At 36.6% G+C, this 19,367-nt stretch overlaps 1 protein-coding gene across 4 annotated transcripts in view; it reads left to right on the top strand.

The window, feature by feature from the left end:
* L3MBTL3 (L3MBTL histone methyl-lysine binding protein 3) overlaps positions 1 to 19,367 on the top strand; it is a 123,392-nt gene that overhangs the window by 59,362 nt on the left and 44,663 nt on the right. For all 4 annotated transcript variants that reach the window (XM_023730215.1, XM_023730223.1, XM_023730205.1 and 1 more), the window contains 3 exons: positions 8,492 to 8,568; positions 13,162 to 13,247; positions 15,712 to 15,822. In XM_023730215.1, coding sequence (XP_023585983.1) covers positions 8,492 to 8,568; positions 13,162 to 13,247; positions 15,712 to 15,822 — 274 coding nt within the window. The remainder of the gene's footprint in view (positions 1 to 8,491; positions 8,569 to 13,161; positions 13,248 to 15,711; positions 15,823 to 19,367) is intronic.

The raw sequence follows: 19,367 nt of genomic DNA, 5'->3' as shown, positions 1-19,367 counted from the left end.
CTGTTTTGTTTCCACCGTCGGGACTGCGGTTTGATTCCAGGTGGTATTATTTACCAGGGTATTCTGTGCCTTATATTTCCTGAAAATTGGTGGGTTTTGTCTGTTTAAAATTATCTATACCTAACTTGAGTAGATGAATAGATGAGAATGCTTTAAATTTAGAAATACTATAAAACTATACTAATCAAACATGTTTCTGTTCTCCTGTGTGTGATGTATTACAATGGCGACCTTTGTATTATACCAAAACAATGATTAGGATCCCGTCTTTACATTAATAAATGATACTAAAGCAATTATTAGATTTTTTAAAGATGAGAGCCTTTTGCTTTTGAAGTTCTGAATCACTTGAGGAGGATGGTTTCGTAGCCTAATTTAAACAGAATAAGTGCATAATGTCAGTTTCAGCTATTTTTGTGGTCTTATGACTGTTAGTGTTTCAAAAGTATAAGCTGTTTGACTGTATGATGTATTTCTTCTGGAAAAAAAAGTAATGGAGATAAGGGGGCACAGTTACGGAGACTTCCTAGACATAGCCAAACATCTCGTGGGATTGATTTACTGGGTTAAAAGGCTTAGGACTGTAGTCAGGTGGGACAGCTCAGTCAGTTGCCATGACATACATAGTTCATAAAAATAATGTTCTACATCTTAGTTTAATGAGTAGTGTCTGGGGTCTTAAAAGCTTGCAAGCGGCCGTCTGTATACAACTGTTGATCTCTGCTCATCTGGAGCAAAACAGAATGAAGGAAGCCAAAGACTCAAAGAAGAAACTAGTCCACAGGACTAATAGCCCATATGAACCACGACCTCTTCTGGCCTGAGACCAGAAGAACTAGATGGTGCCCAGCTACCACTACCGACTATTCTGAGTAGGGACCAATGGGAGGTCCCAGATAGAATGGGAGAAAAAGTAGAACAAAATTCAGATTCCTAAAAAGGCCAGACTTACTGAACTGGTAGAAATTAGAGGAACCCCTGAAACTGTTACCCTAAGATACTCTTTGAACTTCAAACTAAAGCCACTCCCAGAGGTCACCTTTCAGCCAAATAATAGATTGGCTTATAAACAGTATCAGCCATGAGTAATGTGCTCCCTTAAACAATCAACTGTATGAGACCAAATGGTCAGCATTTACCCAACAGCAAAGATAAAAAGGCAAGGAGGGCCAGGGAAGCTAGATCAATGGAAACAAAACAAACAGAATGGAAATAATGAGAATGCTGACACATTGTGAAAATTGTAACCAATGTCATGGAACAATTTGTATAAAAATTGTTAGTGGGAACCTAATTTGCTGTGTAAACTTTTCACCTAAAACACAATAAAATATTTTTTAAAAAAGCAATAGAGAAATCTAGACAGATTTGTCATGCTCATTTCATTTTGATGCCAGATTCCCAGTAAAGAGGATTCTGGGTTCTTTTTTAGGAGGAACAAAAAAATTTATCTCTTTTAACTCTGATTTTACACTATTATGAGCACAAACTAATTTGTAGGATGGAATGTGCTTGTAGGATTTACTTACACTTCTAACTATTAATATGAAGTCATATTTTGTCATTTGTCAGAAACAGAATACAGCACATTCTTTTCCTCAACATGCAATTAAAGCACATTGAAAATTTCTTAAGTGCACTGGAATTTCTCCAGTGTTATTAAATATTTTCTTTGATCTTTGAATTCTGGAATTATTTTTATCTATAAAAATTACTTAGGTATGTAATTGAGTTTACAAATTGGATTGCCTTTCCCAATTTAATATACTTGAGAAATGAGAAATTTTTTTCCCTAAATTTGGATAGTCATTTTATATCTCTTTTTATATTAGTGGGAATTTGAAAACAAATATACATATGTTTTTATGTATTTGTGGTACTCCATATTTAGTTGCAGTAACAATTTTCTTCTTTACAAAAAGGAGCATTGTGAAAATGTTCTATAGGATTGAAGATAGTTTTTTATTAAAGGAAAATAGTAAATACTGGCATAAAAACGTTTTATCTCTTGGTTTCCTTTGTGCTTTGGTTACTGGTATTTGGTAGCTACGTTTAATTATCTCCTTGGTGGTCATAAGGAGTCCCTGGGTGGCTTAAACAGTTAAGCACTTGACTACTAGCCAGAAGGTTGGTGGTTTCAACTAACCCAGAGATGCTTCAGAAGATAGTCCTGGCAATCCACTTCTAAAAGGTCACGACCTTGAAAACCCTATGGAGCAGTTCTTTGCACAAATGGGTCGCCGTGAGTTGGAGTAGACTTGAGGGCAACTAACAAAAACAACGGACTTAGAAATCATCCTAAATACCACGATATTAGAACTCAAAAGGACTTTAAAGTTGCAAAAGAGAAAGCAAGACTGTTTGTTGGATATGGTTGTCCTCTCAGAGCAGGGCACAGTCTTCTCCATCCTCATTTCTCACTGCCTGAGGGTTGGACTCTGTGGCAAACACACAGTGAAAGCAAGTTACCGCCTCTTCTCCCCCAGGCACTGGGAAGGAATCTCTCTTTTAAGAAATGTTACTTTCATGTGACCTTGCCTTTTGAGAGCTGAGAAGACATCACACAGGAGTTAACTCATTTTTGAGTTGTAAGGGCTAGGTGAATGAGGTTGGCAGCTTCAGCTGTATTCAGTTCTGTTTCTGATTCCAGTGAGTCACGGTGTAAAAATCAACCACAAAGTTGTATGAAAAAGAGAAAAATTAAGTTAGTCAATTAGAAAAAGACAGGGGACTGGGGCCTTTTCCTGATTATCTCTAAATGTACTGCAAACGACTGTGTTTTTTGTTTTGTTTTTAAAGAAATGGATCTCATTTATAAATTGAGGATATTAATAATTTTATGTATCTCCTTTAATGTTGAAAAATTTGCAACACGTCAACTTTTTAGAGCAGTGTCGAAGTTAACAGACTTGTCATCATTCTGTTAATTTGGGAAGCGCAGTTGGTGGTGGTGATGGGAAGATAGGAGAGTTGTATACGGAAGTGAGTAGGACACACTAAACTCTTGTACTTCAGCCCCAAGGGGTGCATGGACTACAAAGAGAGAGAAACGCAAACATCAGTGTCTTGGCTGAGGGTAGATAGTGGTTAGTGCTTAATTAGAGCCAACAACTTGCTGTCTAGTGGCACACTAGAGGGAAAAACTAATTCTTACTCACTGGAAGGCTCTCAAGAAAGGCTTCTTGGAGGACATGAGATTTGAGCTGGACCATGAAGGAAACTAGGAATTGATACTTAGATATTGGGCAGGAATATCCCTGGATAAAAATGTAGGGTGTGTTTGGGAATGGCAGCCAATCTAGTGAACAAATTACTGGTCTGAGCTGTAGTTGCTTCATTTGCAAAACAGAATTAATAATAATGCCTATCTCTTAGGATGTTGTGAGTATTAAAATAAGATGGTTTTAGGAGCAGAAACCAATTTTCAAAAGGTTAAAGAGATTGAGGTAAGAAATGTAGAGAAGTTTGCAGAGAAGTTTGGCCCTGAAGGGGAAATGGATTTAAAATTGATCTAAAATTGAGAGAGAGTCAACTTCTAAGGAGGGTTTTCAGCACCTAGGGTTTTGAGCTTGGTTGTAAGCTAAAGGAAGGAGACCACTGGAAAAGGGATATTTGAGATTATGGATAAATGGTGACACCAGCTCCCGCAGGAGGGTCTAACCTTGGGAAGGACTACGTTCATATTTTTGTTGGCTTGGAGGAAATGAGGGGAAATTTGGATACAAGGTAATGAGATGACATCACCCCAGTCTTCTCCAGTAGGTAGTACCTTAGTAAAAATCAGGTTTTAGGTCTCAAGCAAATTAATAAGATTTAAAACCACTACTGTGGGCAATGGGATTGGAAATGAATTTATGGATGAAAAGGACAACTCAACCTGATGGGGTTTAATATTCGATAGTAATGTTACCTAAATCAGGTTTTGTTCTGGCTTCTCATCAATAAAGACACACCGAGGTGAGGGAGGAAGAGCGTTTACGTGTATGCCTCAAGCTCCCCGAATAAAGGGTGGCAGAACCTTTTATACTGTCTCTCACATGGAGTACATACAAACATTATGGACTACATAGGTTATCGTGGCATGCAGGCGCACAGTAAGACAAATTGCATTTTTTCTTTAGCATGTAGGCTGGTAAACTGGGCTTGACTGGCCTGAGCCACACCCAGAGCTTTGAGGACAGTGGGCAGGAGGGGCAGGTTCTGCTTTGTCTGAGCAGCTCCCAGTTGAGCCACACCCAGTGCTATCACTTAAGGCTTTGTTTGATAATGGCTAAGCAGCTTCTGGCTGCTTTGGCTATCAGTAAAATACAAAGTAATGGAGGCCCTGACTAGTTAGCACATAATGGGGAGCCTGGAAAATAGGGTACTGAGTAATAAATCAGCAGAGTCTTCATACTCTGGATTTAGAGAATGGGAAAGGCTAGGTATTCTGAATCTGAACCACTGCTGCTTGAATTGAAGAGATTTTGATGTTTTCCTGTAGGGTTTTTTTTTTTTTTTTTTTCAGTTATCATTGAATCGGCTATTTCTTGGCGACCCTGTGAGTGTCAGAAGTAGATTAGCAGGCCTGTCTTTGAAGTTGCCTATGGGTGGACTCTAACCACCAACTTTTCAGTTAGCAGCCAAGCATGTAAATGGTTGCACCAACTAAGGGCAGTTCTTTAAGTAAGCTTCTTAAAATGTTCTTGTTTGACTCTGCCTAGATCTGCAGAGCCCAGCAAATGTGCATTAGTTTTGTTTAACTTTGCCCGTGACTGATGAAACCAAGATCTTGTCCTTTTCAACCTGAGGGTTTGGTAAAATCACTTAATCTCTTTGTAGCTCCATAAAACCAGGATCTTAATGTTTGCTTACTTTATCCTTGTATCATAAACATGCGTTTTTCATGCATCGTTTCTTTGGTTTCTGACACTTTGAAAAATCTACTAGTCTAGGTCTGATTTTATCTTAGCAGCCTTCATGAATAATTCACACTTACTTGTGAAGTCCAGAAGAATTTCTATGGACTTCTTTCCTGACGCACATAAGAACCCAAAAGAAAGGAACAGAGAGGTACAGTGATCAGCTTTTTGCCTAATTTTTCACCATTAGTTCTTCATTATATATATATTTTGGGGTTACATTTCTACTTTTGGACACTAGATGGGACTAAGAGATGACTTGTTTTTCAATAGTAGTAGAAAGGATTTCACAGCCTTCCAACTTTTGAATGAAGTGTTGTTTGCTTATTGAGAAGAATTTCCCCCTATTTTTATCTTCTCTACTGAGATGGCTTTGTTGTTTCTATTAAATGGCAACTTTGATCAATATTTATATATTATTAAAACCTTATTTAAGATTCAGGGAGTACAGGAATGAATGGCCATATGCCACAATATTTTCCTTAATGACTATTTATGGAGAACACCAGTAAAATCAACAGAGCTCATAATGTCCAATGTTCTTATGTTAAAATAACCACTATTGAGTCTGACAGATAATTTAAAAACTGTAAATATCTGTATAGTAGTTTTATTAGATTAGAAAGGAAACATTAAAACAAATATATTTGTTATTTTTTTCATTTTTAATGAAGCCATGTATAAATTAACAATTTTCCCTAAAATAAAGGCATTATTAGTAATAATCTATAACCAAAATGATTGTCTAGGAAAAGATTTGTATAGCTTAAAATAGAGCTCCATTGCCTCGTTTATGTAATTTATAGCAGAATACATCTTAAAGAATTGTATGTTGAAATATTTTTCATGAAAATATATATTGTAGGAAATATATTGATTGCTGTTTAAAGTTAGCATTGACCTAGCAGTACTTATTTTTCTTTTTACATTTCTAAAATAATGGCACACACATTTATTCCTATTATACAGATTAAGAAAAAATTGTGGGGATGGTGGGTAGGAGATAACAAGTGAATAAAGGAATAAAAGAAGAAACCTTTAACTATGAAGTTAAAGGTATTTTCTACTGAAATAAGTTAGGAGAAAAATCATCATTAAATTGGGGTTATATCAACTCACCATGTGTTATTGTCCAGAGCTGCTAACTGGAAGGGATGGTTTGGAAATTGGTGACTATGTGCTAACCTCATTCACTTAGAACATTTCTTAGAAAGTTCTCTGTTTCTTAAAACTCATTAGTTAGATTTCTTTATTCACCAGAAACTCCAACCAATGTTACCTTTCTGGCTTTCTACCTTGTCATTTCCCGGTTTCCCATCAAGAGGGCTGCATTGAGATTTCCCTATCTCTCAGCATAGACTTCACAGACTTGGTTAATAAAACCCCAAAACCCATTGCCATGCAGTCAGTGCTAACTCATAGTGATCCTATAGGTCATAATAGAGCTGCTCCATAGGGTTTCTAAGGATGCAAATCTTTATGGAAACAGACTGCCCCATCTTACTCCCATGGAGCAGCTGGTAGCTTCGAACCTCAGACATTTCGGTTAGCAGGCAACTGCTTAACCACTCTGCCACCAGGGCTTCTGACTTGATTAATAGGACATTTACCAGACTGTTCTGTAGAACTGTGTTCCACATGTTGTTAATGGATTGTCCCCAGAACAGTGTTTCATAATCAAGTATCTGTAGGAAATTCTAGAATAAATGATTTGAAATTAGTGTGTTTATACGATAATTTCACAATCTTTAATATGCTGATGATGGGTACTGTAAATCTTTAAAAGGGTGATGTCAGATGCTATGTTTTTCTGAAATGTTTTGACCCTGTTTTTGTTGTTGTTGTCTGGTTTGATTTTTACTTAAGCATGCCTGTTACTGTAGGGCACACAGATAGAGAAATGTTCTAAATTAAATTTTTATTTTTTTAAGATTTTAATTATATGGTATATCTCCAAATATCTATATATTTTGTGATATCATAACTTCTCACTTCCTTATGTTGTGTTTGCCTGGCAAAATCCCAACTCTGGTCTGAGTCCAACTTTCTGCCTACGTTATGCCTGTACCTGAGCAGTTGAATGTAGTAGGAAAAAGATGCACAACATAGTGGCTGGTCTAATTCACTTTTTCGAATGCTGACCTCAAGTGTGCCCTTAGTCCCTCCCCACAATCCTGCTACAGCTCCCTTGTCTATTCTTCCAGACCATTAAATTTCACACTGCTCCTTTTTTTCTCTCTCAAACTTCTTATGCTTCCTTCCCTATCCTCTCTCTCATCTGATAACCCTGCTACCTATTTCATTAAAGAGAACAAAAGCCAGTCAGAAGAGACTGCCGCACGTTGCACCCCCATGTCTACCCACCTTTCTGATCTGTAGCATAGATCTTCTTCTCCCATAACTGCGGCTGGCGTGCCGCTGCTCCTGTTCTCCTGCACCAGCTTCCATTCCCTCTCACCAACGCAGTTCTCCCCTCTTGTGCATCATCAGTCCATCCCTCTCTGTTGACTTATTCCTGCCAGTACACAAACTTGAGAAAGGGCTTTTATGTGTTTTGATACCTGTTGTATCCCCTGGGCCTATAACAGTGCCTTGAACGTGGTAATTGCTCAGCATATAGTTCTTGAATAAATGAGGTATTGTTTTTCGTCTTTTTTTAACCTTTATTTTGAACTAATTTTAAACTTAAAGAAAATTTGCAAAATAATATGGAGAATTTCCATGTATCCCTCGCCCAGCATCTTCTAAATATTTCCCAACTTAAATAAATAAAACTTCTACTTTGGTGTCAAATGTTCCATTTGTCTTTTTCATTTTATAACCCAAACCAAAAAACCAAATCCACTGCTGTTGAGTTGATTCTGACTCCTGGTGACCCCGTGTATGACAAGGGTTGAACTGCCCCCATAGGCTTTTTTTTGGCTGTAATCTTTATGGAAGCAGATTGAATGAGACATGTTGCTTACTGAGATGAAGAATACAGAGAACAATTTTGGTTAGGAGGCAGATGTGCCAGATAGGCATGGTGCTAAGGAGGCTTTGAAAAAATAGATGCTTGACTAAAGTAAAGATAGCAGGGATGAGAAGAACAAAGTGAGGAAAATAAAGGAGTTCCTTCTCTTAATACCTGGTCTCTGCCATTCTGATGGGTGATAGAGTATATTTGTTTTGTGAATGTGATCAAGCTTCTGCTTTTGCACATTTATTTGCACTTAGCAATGCTAGCATAATTTTAGCTTGCCTGTGTACACACAGTGTAAATTTATAATTCTGAATTTTAATAACATTGTCTTTGAATTTTTGCTAAATTTGAAGTTATATAAAAATTTTTGGAGGGGAAGAAAACTGCTTGGTGTCAGCCCCGTGTGATAGTCACCTAATAAAGATCTTCTAGGTGTTATATATTGGAAAATGAAAGATCCTTTGGTTTAGCAGTGTTTTAGCATTTTTTTTCACAATTAGATTGATTATAATAACGAGAACTTTACGTAATGTGTTCATAATCTCTATTTAACCTTAATTTTTTTATTTTATTACTATTTGTGAATTTATCCTGATAATTAGAATTTTTTAATTTATGTGACCCACAGGTGTGAAGCATCTAGTCCACACATTCATCCAGTTGGTTGGTGTAAAGAACACAGAAGAACCCTTATTACTCCACCAGGTTTGTGTTTATTATGTTGTGTCTGAGAGTATTCACATATTTCAGGAGTTGGCAAACTTTCTCTGTAAAGGGCCCAATATTTTAATATTTTAGGCTTTGCAGACCTTATGGTCTCTGTCATAACTACTCAATTCAGTTGTAGCACAAAAGCAACCTTAGATAATATGTGAATGTGTTCCAGTAAAACATGATTTACCAAAATAGGAAGCTGGCCTGCAGGCCATAGTTTGCCAACTCCTGATCTAGCTCAAAGTGTTTTAAGCAAATGCCTAATTCGTAACAGAGTCTCAAATTTTGTTGTCCTTGGAAAAATAAGAAGTTATGTTTTAAGAGAGCTTTCATTTCTCAACTTGAAATTCATTTCTAGACTTTATATTATTGTGCCCACGTAAATAACGCGCCTGCACATATAACACACAAAATAATGCATGAGGGGGTTGCACGGTTGGGAAAACATATAACACGTTATTTGCATAAAAATACAGTAGAATACATTTAAATGTATTGCATAACCACAGAAGTGAATTGTCTTAAATCTTTGACAAGTATTGACGAAGATATAGGGGACAGCATTTATGGATGGAACATCAACTGCATATGTCAGGTTCAGTTCTGGCAAAAGCGTAGTGTTCACATTTAAGTGAGAATTTTGAGATTTTAAATTCCTACCTAGATTAGAACTCACGTGTTCTTTTTCTTTTTTTTCGGTTGTGATTTCGGATTCTAAATAGATTTTGCACCTTTATGCTAGGAGTACCTCTCTGTTCTCTGAAGTTTTCAGGCTCTTCATCTGTCTGCCTCTGGCCATAGAGCCTTCTCAGCTTATTCACTTTCTCTTTGACAGATAACACCATACCTGCTGATAAATAGTCTGTTTTCTCTCATTTTGAGTTTAGTTTCACGTGTTAAAAAGCAGAGTCTGTGGCTTCATCATAGTCAACACTTTTTTTGAGCACATCACTATTTAAGGTACCATGGCTACTACTGATATGTTAAGGCAGGGTTATCAGTTAACATAAAGCATAAAGTGCACTGTAGGTGGTTACTTGGTGGATACTTACGTGAGTAATGAAGACTATCAGGATTGCAGGGCAGGGATGAGAGAGTTTAGCTTTTCACACCTTTGTTTCACCAGAGTTGTTCTGCGGATGTAGTCTACAGAAAAGACTGAGCTTGGAGCTTCAGATACTTTTCTCACTCTGTTCCAACAGCTGGTTTTATTTTTCAGGCTTGTCCCCAGTTCCTTGCTACAGTGTTTCAATTAGAGTGTCTGATTGGGGGACCTATCATTCATGTGGTGGGCATGGCCAAGTCCCTTCCTCTTTCTGAGTTTTCTCATATGCTAAAGGGAGAAAATCGACTGTCCTGGCTGATTTCCAGAGCTGTTTTGAAGCTCAAAAGAGCATTTACATAAACCCTAAATGTTAAGTAAAGGCAAGATACTATTAATGGTTTCATGGCCGAAATGTGGTGTCGCACTCAGGACCAATTTCCTGGAGGATTTCTAGTGTCAGTCCACCTGTGTCCTCTGGCTTGCATATGTTACAGCTGGTTGATTGTCTATCCCCTCTTTGCCACTTTTACCATCTGAACTGCTGTGTGGATTCTTTTAGACTTCCCAGTTTGGTATTAATCCCTTTTTTTCTCTCAGCGCTATTATTGGCCATAACCAGGGATCTGGTAAATAAACAAAGAACTTAGTGATCAGCAGGTTCCTGGTTATACCTTCACAGCAATCTTTTAGACAGTGGGGAATGGGTGGGGTGAAGCATTGCTGACTTCTTTGTGAGGCAGTCTGACCAAGACACCTGTCCCCTTTAATGAATTTTTATAGTTCAGTAGAAGAGAAAATGTATAGTTTTTTGAAAATTTAAAGAAAAAAAAACAAAATTGTGGGTTATTAAGTGCCACATAATGAGGCTGATTCGCGGGACATGTACTGATGTATAGATCCTCTTAGGCTTCATGATGAAAAAGATGCCCTTTCTCCAGCCCCCTCAGTCAGTCCTCTCCACTGGGCTCTTGCCTTCTGCCTTTTACGCACAGGTGCTTCTCAGTTCTGATCTACTGTCTGAAAAGAAGGGATCCTAATCACCTAGTCTCCTAGGCAGCTGCCCTCCTCACGCTACTGCTACTTCAAGGACCACTCCCCTGACCAGCTCCATGCTAACATTCTCTATAAACCTGCAGCATATCATTCTTTTTCTAAAATTAAAGTCTTACAGATATGTATTTTGAATTATTCAAATCAGTTATACATTAATTATACATTAGTTCATGCTTGTTTTTAGAAAATGAGTGAAAATAGAGATAACCACTGTTCTCCCCGTTAATAGTTTAATAGTTTATCACTGTATCTTCCTAGAAAAACCTTTTGCCCATATGTATGCCCATACATGCATGTGTACATGTTTTATTTATTAAAATGCTTTCTTTTAACTTAAATTGTGTAAGTTATGTTCCTTAAAAATATGTTGTAAAATGTTTGTACTTGCGGAAATATGTCTGCCTATTTTTTTTAAATTTCATTTTGAAACTATTTCAAATGTTGAGAAAATTTATAAGAGTAGCATAAAACACATCTATATCCTTGACTCAGAGACCCATTCAGGTTTTGACAGTTGTCCTAGTGATGTCATTTATAGCAAAAAGATCCAATCCAGGATCAAGCATTGCACTCATTTGTCATAACCTCCAGTCTCCTTCAGTTATGCTCTCCTTGATGTTCGTGACCTCGGTATGTTTGAAGATTACAGACTAGTCATTTTGTAGAATATGACTTAATTTAATATGATTGACGTTTCCTAATGTTTAGACCAAACCCATTGCCGTCGAGTTGGTTCTGACTCATAGCGACCTTATAGGACAGAGTAGAATTGCCCCATAGGGTTTCCAAGGAGCACCTGGTGGATTTGAACTGCTGACCTTTTGGTTAGCAGCCATAGCTCTTAACTACTACGTCATCAGGGTTTCCATGTTTAGATCAGATTATGCATTTTTGGCAGACGTATTTCAGAAGCAGTGCTGTGTTCTTGTTGTGTCCTTTCAGGTGGCACCTCTAAGTATTTTCTGGAGAGAGAACTTGGAGATTGTATAAGTACATGTCCTTATCCCAATTTCACTCACTAGTTTTAGCATCTGTTGATATTTCTAATATGAATTAATTATTACTCTGACAGTTGCTCAATGGTAATTTTTCTAATTCTGTCTTATTTTTATATTTATTAGTTGGCATTCTTCTGCAGAGAATAACTCTTCTTCCTATTTACTCATTCAGTTAATTTACTCATGTCAGTGTGGACTCATAGATTTCTATTTTCATCAGTTGGTTATAATCCATTATTATATTATTTATTTTCATGTCCAGGTCCATATTTTCTCAGATTGGCTAGTGGGAACCCCTTTAAGTTGGTTTCTGTGACCTTTTTATGCGGTTCTTAACATATTTTGAAAGTTCTTACTTCTGGCACAACTTGGCGTATTTTCTAACTTTTCCTGACCCAATCCTGTAATCTGTCTTTTCTCCAAGAATCCGTTGTTCTTTTTGGTGGCAAATAGTATTTAGAAACTAAGATATGGCCACTAAGTGTGCTCACTGCTGCTTCCAGGCCCTCTTAGCAGACATAGTTAGAAAGCATATGTATGTAAATACATACTTGAATTTATATTACTTCATCTCTGTCTGTTTATATATATTGAAAACCTTGAGTTTACGCCATTAGCTTCAGTTGAAATCCAGTATTCCAGTACATTCTAGTTTTTTCCTTTCCATACTTATACCGCTCTTCATAGTCAATGAGAAACCTGGCTTCTCTTATCTCCAATATATTTACTTATTTTCTCAGTCTCTTGTATGTAGCCAATGTCCACCCCACTAGGCCACCATTATGGACTGCCATTAATTCTTGCTTGTGCCTAGCTAATGGATTTTGGGCTCTGGAGGAAACAGAAAGTGGGAGAAAGGACAAAGGATAGTTGGTTTTACACATTCTGTTAATACTGTTCAACAATTTGTTTTGTTTTTGACCTAACAATATGATGATGTATGTGGAACGTTGTACATGATAGTATATATAAATCTGCTTCCTTTTTAATAAATCCTTTAGATTTCATATGTACTATGCATTTTTTGCACATTTCTATAATAATGGTCATTTAACTTTTTTCCACATTTTCACACTTATAAATTGGTGCTCTGTCTTTGCACACATATAAGATTTTTCTAGATTAATACTAAAATTGCTAGATTTAAAGGGTATTTATGGTTTTTGTTTGTCTTGTGTGTAACACTATCCTTACTTGAGAGTATAAATTATCTACATACTATATATGTGTGTGTGTATATACATACCTATATATTTTTCTAATTTTCATTTAAAAAATAACAGAGAAGTCATGATCAAGATGAAGACAGTTTCATTAATACAGATAGTTCTGAATGTGTAACTAGTTTTAAGTTCTTTTGTGTAATATGTGAACGGTTTCCTAGATTATAATGGTAATAATTCAACAGAGTTTTTGTAGGTCGTTTTATGATGTTTACAGTCATTTTGGTTAAACCTCTTAGGATTTACTTTTTTCTTCCTATTTTAGGTTACCCAAATGTGAAACATTTTTCTTGGGATAAATACTTAGAAGAAACCAATTCTTTACCTGCCCCTGCAAGAGCATTCAAAGTGGTGAGGATAATACATTGTACATTATTTGATTAATTTGCATTGAAGATATCATTCATTCATTGACATGTAAGAACAGAAAGATATGGTACTGGTGGGCCAGAATAGGAATGGGAGGGGAACAGAAGGTCAAGTAAAATGTTTTTGAATTTTAACAACTTTGAAAATCAAATTCTTGCCAGGGTCTTTATTGTGACATCTAAAAATTACTTTCATTTTGAACTTTAAAGTTTCTTGGAAAACAATTTTGCTCGAGACAATGTGGGGTAAGTTATTGTCATTTTACAGCAGACCTCTTTTTTTCTAGCTATTCTGGGAGACCAGAGTAAGATAGGAAATTGTTTTTTTTCTTTTAAATAAAAATCATACTTGCTACTTTCTTTGGATATAAATAGCTGGCCCATAAAGTAAGGTATTCTACAGGATTCAGTAAAAATATTTTATACCTTCAGGGGTGTGAGTAATAATCCCCCTTCCTAGCCTGAGTCAATACATAAGGGAGGATTGAAATGTTCCTGTAACTCAGGATAGTCAGACTGTGTGGAGGAATCAATTTGTGAAGAGTGACCTCAGCCTACTCTGAAAGTAGCACAGTCATAGAGATGAAATATTCTATATATGTGTTGCTGAGAACTACATGCTAATAGGAGTACAGTTAGAAAAACCTGGTATTGCAATCTTTTCTATTGTATGAAATTGATGTGAATAGATAGTATGTTAACAGGATGGAAATGTTCTGCATAGAATGTTTAAAACACAGGCCAAAGAAGAATGATTTGTTGGTATTTATCAAGCATTGCCCAGGGCAAAAATCCGATAGCCATGAGTAAACATCCCTTGGATGCCATCAAGTGGATTCTGACTCATGGTGACCCCATGGGACAGAGTAGAACTGCCCCATAGAATTTTCTTAGCTATAATCTTCACAGAAGCAGATCACCAGGTCTGCTCCCCAGAGCTGCTGGGTGGGTTCGAACCACCGACCTTTCACTTATCAGCCGAGTGCTTAAATGTTCAGCCGCCAGGGCTCCTTAAACATCCCTAGAGAGGTTTATACCTTTTAAGGACTGGGACAATTCTTTAAACTCACCCTTGACTAGATGACTTATCCCTCAAATCTGCTCATTTTCCTCTGCTTGGATCTCATGCTCACTAAGGAATATTTGAGTTATTAACATGGCCTCCCAGGTGTAGTAATACTGGGAAGGGCGTGCTATGGTGGATTTTTGCCACCAGAAATAATCGAATCTCTTATTGTCAGTTTAGATAGCAAGTCAGACTTCAAGAGCCGGTCCATTCTGAATACGATCATATCAAGTTTATAGGTCTATAAAACTGAGGACTGCACTTTGAAATGCTCAGGGCTTTCTGATATGAAACCAGGTTGCATCCCTTCATGAGATTTTTATCTGACTCTCTCTAACTTGCATTTTGTTTAATACAAAACAGAAGGGCCTTACACCTGGCTTTGAACTGGGTAAATTGACATCAAATTGCTCTACATGTATAGTGTCATTTATATCAGACACAAAGCTAAGATTTCTCTAGTTTGGCCTCTTAGGTGCCTTGCATTTATTGTTCTGCATTTTTTATGTAATTTTCACAATTAATTTTCAGAGCCACAATTTTATTTTCCCCATTTGACAGAGGTGGGACCTAAAGCTCAGAGAATTTAATTTGGCTAACATCATCAATACAATGGCAATGGGTTTTTTTTCATACAAAGCAATCAGCTTGTCTCCCACTGCCTATAACTTTCTCAGTGCTTGAAGGGTGTCTGCTGCACATTGAGGTAGCTGTAGGTCCTCCTTTCCTGTTCCATCTTGTATGCTTTGATTGCTAATTTCCTTTTTTACAGACATCTTCTGCTTTTTGCCTTCATTGCCATTTTTAACTTGGTGTCTCCTCTGTGTCACATTAATATTCCTCTCTCTTTTAAAATTAAATTTCGGCCTTGTTGATTTTTGCCAAGACACCTCCAACCAAAGAAAAATTTCTTGCCTTCCCTATGACTCATCAAATAACCACAGTGTTTTAAATTTTATCTTAAGGTCTTCTGTTTCTGCCTTTCTTATTTGCTCTTATCACTAGGTGCCTGGCAGTTTCTAGTGCCTGAGGGCGACTCTAGGAACTTGAGAGTTCTAATAGTCTGGTTCTCTAAATAGCTCCTCTTTTTTATTATTCTGTCTTCATAAGAGGGAGACCTGGTGGTGCAGTGGTTAAAGCGTTCAGCTGTTAACTGAAAGGTCGGCGGTTTGAACCCACCAGTCACTCTGCTGGAGAAAGATGTGGCAGTCTTCTTCCTTAAAGATTTACAGTCTTGGAAACCCTGTGGGGCAGTTCTGCTCTGTCTTGTAGGGTCGCTGTGGCAGTGGGTTTGAGTTTGGTTATCTTTGTGACATCGAGTCCACTTTTTGCACTGTCTTTTTCTCTGAATCTCACTATATACAATTTTCTGTTATGGCAGAAACCTCCACATGGATTCCAGAAAAAAATGAGGCTTGAGGTTGTAGACAAAAGAAATCCCATGTTTATTAGAGTAGCAACTGTTGCAGATACGGATGATCACCGAATAAAAGTAAGTCTTCTCTGTTGTGGTGTGTTTTTGTTTTGTCTATTGTTGTAAGACATCTTGGATGGACATTTTTGCAGGTATTAAAATTGCAAAGTCTTAAATTAGTAAAACCTAGGAATATGCAAATTAAGTTGCAGTGCAGTTTTTGTAAGACAGTAATCATCCAGCTCCTTCCATTTTCTTCTGTGTAAGAAGTTTTCTCTTTAAATTATGACTAATGTCATATTTTGAGTATGTGTTTGGGGAAAGACAGGAAATTCAACACATTAAAACAATATTTCATTCAGAAAAATTGTAGTACTTGATTCTCTGACACTACTGTCTTTTTTTTTTTTTTAAACAAAAAAAACTTACTGTTGGTAGGTGCTATTGAGTCGGTTCTGACTCATAGTGACCCTGATGTACAACAGAACAAAATGCTGCCTGGTCTTGTGCCACCCTCAACAATTGTTGTTATGTTTGAGCCCATTGTTGCAGTCACTGTGTCAGTCCATCTCATTGAGGATGTTTCCTCTTTTTTCTGACCCTCTACGTTACCAAACATTATGTCCTCCAGGGACTGGTCCTTCCTGATAACATGTCCAAAGTACGTGAGATGAAGTCTCACCATCCTTGCTTCTAAGAAGCATTCTGCTGTGCTTCTTCCAAGACAGATTTGTTCATTTGCCCTTCTGGCAGTCCATGGTATATTCAATATTCTTTGTCAACACTATAATTCAAAGGCATCAATTCTTCTCCGATCTTCATTAATCACTGTCCAGCTTTCACATGCATATGAGGCAATTGAAAATACCATGGCTTGGATTACTATTTTTATGAAGTGTGTTAAACGTAGACTTTTCTGGAGAAGTGAAGATCAATAGTTTTATAAATAAAATCGGATTGTAATTAGAGTTGAATTTTAAACAGTCAAATCTTCTCATAAGCAAATGTTTGGGAAGGTGGGTTCAGTTTGTTATTTTAAGCATGATAAAGTAAAAATGTAGCAGAGGAATTCCAGATGATGAGGAGCCAAAAGGCTCATGTTTCTGGCTTCAGTATTAACTTCACTCTCAAACCATAACAACACCCATTCTCCTTACTTCGTAAGAGTGTTTAGAGTTTCTGTTAAAAGTAATGGTATTTGTTATAACAGCAAAATATTAGATTTATATAGTGTTTTACAAAGTACCAGTGTTCTCACATTATTTGATATTTGTGGTAACAGTATGGGAGCTTTATATTATTAGTACTGTTTTATCAATGAGAGACTTAAGAGAGCAAGATTAAATCAATTACTTATTAATTGCTGGCAATGGCAAAATTAAGTCTCAGTTCTAAGCTGTAGGAAACTAAGTTTATGTTGTTTTTCAAAAGAAAAATCACATCCTTAGATATCTAATGGGATAATATATGAGAAAATAAATTATAAAGCAGCATCAAAAACCTATAAATGTGGTATTGTTATACAACAGAAGGTTAACATTCAGTTCATATTTTCAAGATTATATAATCATATAACATTTTAGAAAGTTTTATAAATAATGCAAGGCTGGTATTAACAATGGTAAAGTGCATTTTAATGTTAACTGCCTTTGTTGTTGATGGGTGCTGTCAGGTAGATCCAGACTCATAGAAACCCCGTGTGACAGAGTAGAACTACCCCATAGGGTTTTCTTGTCTGTCATCTTTACAGAAGCAGATCTTCAGGTCTTTCTCCCCCAAGAGCCACTGGGTGAGTTTGAAGTATCAACCTTTGGTTAGCAGCCGAGTGCTTAACCTTTGCACCACCAGGGCTGTTTGTTAACTGCCCTAGTTGTTAGTAATGTAAGTCATAAAGCAATCACTGTATTTCAGAATTTGAAGTATTTTTTAAAATAATCAGACTGATAATCAAAGAAATGTAGGATTAAACAAGATATTACTTTTATGAATTGAATTGATCAGAACGGGAAAATGAAAACTTGTTTTGGGTTTGGTGCGTGAAGAGTTTATTTGCATATACTATTGGTAGGAATGTAAAGTGTCTCAGCGTTTCTGAAGAACAGTTTGGCCACAGTTATCAAAAGTCTTAGAATATTGTTTACTCTTTAATTCAAGAATTTCAGTCCTAGAAGTTTATGTTAAGAGGAAAACCAAAGGGAATATTCAAATTAAGTTGCATTTTCTGTGCTATTTCTGGTGCCTATGGGTCTGTGCAGGTGTGCTGGGAGTCAAAGGTAAAATCTCCAAGGAAACTACAGCAGTGCAATGCTGTTTATAGTATTTATCATTGGGAACAACCACACTAGGAGACGAGTAAAATAAATTTATTGTCTATATAATATGAAAATTCCATATTTTAGACCAAACCAAAAACTCATTGCCATTGAGTTGATTCTGACTCATAGCGATCCCATAGGACAGAGTAGAATTGTCCCATAGGGTTTCCAAGAAGCGCCTGGTGGATTCAAACTGCTGACCTTTCAGTTAGCAGCCATAGCTCTTAACCACTACGCCATCAGGGTTTCCAGATACTTCAGAAGAATATTAAATATTGGTAAATGAAAAATTCAGGTGTAATACCATGATGTCTGATATGTTTTAAAAGAATATATGCATAAACAGTTCTGGAAAGAAACGTGCCAAAATAACAGCAATGCTCCTCTTGTGGTGCTGGGACTATGGGTGATTTGAGTCTGTTAATTATTATCTGGCTTCAGGAACATATATTATGAAAAATATTTAGATTCACTCCCCTATTTTGCATGTGAGGAAGTAATGGCTCAGAGAGATTGAGTACTCTGAAGTGAGATGGTTCAGTTAGTTAGTGGCAAAGTTTAGACTACAGTCCAGCTCTTCTTGCTGCTAGTTGAATATTCTCTCCAGTGTAACATCCTAGTGACTTACAGTGGGGTTCCGTTGATAAGTTGGTGCCTTTTTATTTTATTTTTTTTTAGTTTTCATTATTCTTGCCTTTTATTAACCATATGTTTATAAATTTGATCTTTATTTGTCTTTGGGAGTTGAAAACATTACATATTAACTTAGAGATGTATTTAATACATATATAAAGATACACAAATCATAAAAATTTACTCTGATGATGAAGACAAGTTAGACGGCATTGTCATTTAGTCAGTTGTGGTAATAACTCCACTTGTGGAAGATTATGGATCATCTGGATTATCCCTGGGAATGGGGATAGTGTTTCTAGTCAGAAAATTAGTAAGAGTTGCCTGTATGATCCTTTTCTTTTTTTCTTCATATATCTCAGGGTAACATCTCACTGCTTCCTAAGTCTCCCGGTCAACGTTAGCAAAGCGATCGGCCCCTGATTTATTTTAGAAAAAACTTCAGCTAATCCTTTCACTGTAAATCATGACATTGAACATCTACAAGTGAACCTCTGAGAGTGATAATATCAGCAAATTATGTGCATTGTGATTTAGTACATATTACTAACAGTAAGATGTACAAAAAACAGAGTTGTAAGTGCAGTTTGTTGTAACTTAAATACGTCGTACATCAGGGACTACCTGTATTAATATATTTAATTTTTTAATTATAGTATCTTTAATATAGAGAAA

Source organism: Trichechus manatus, unplaced genomic scaffold (assembly GCF_000243295.1).
Source record: "Trichechus manatus latirostris isolate Lorelei unplaced genomic scaffold, TriManLat1.0 scaffold00002, whole genome shotgun sequence".
Classification (NCBI taxonomy): Eukaryota; Metazoa; Chordata; class Mammalia; order Sirenia; family Trichechidae; genus Trichechus; species Trichechus manatus.
This window is presented reverse-complemented; position numbering and strand designations above follow the sequence as displayed.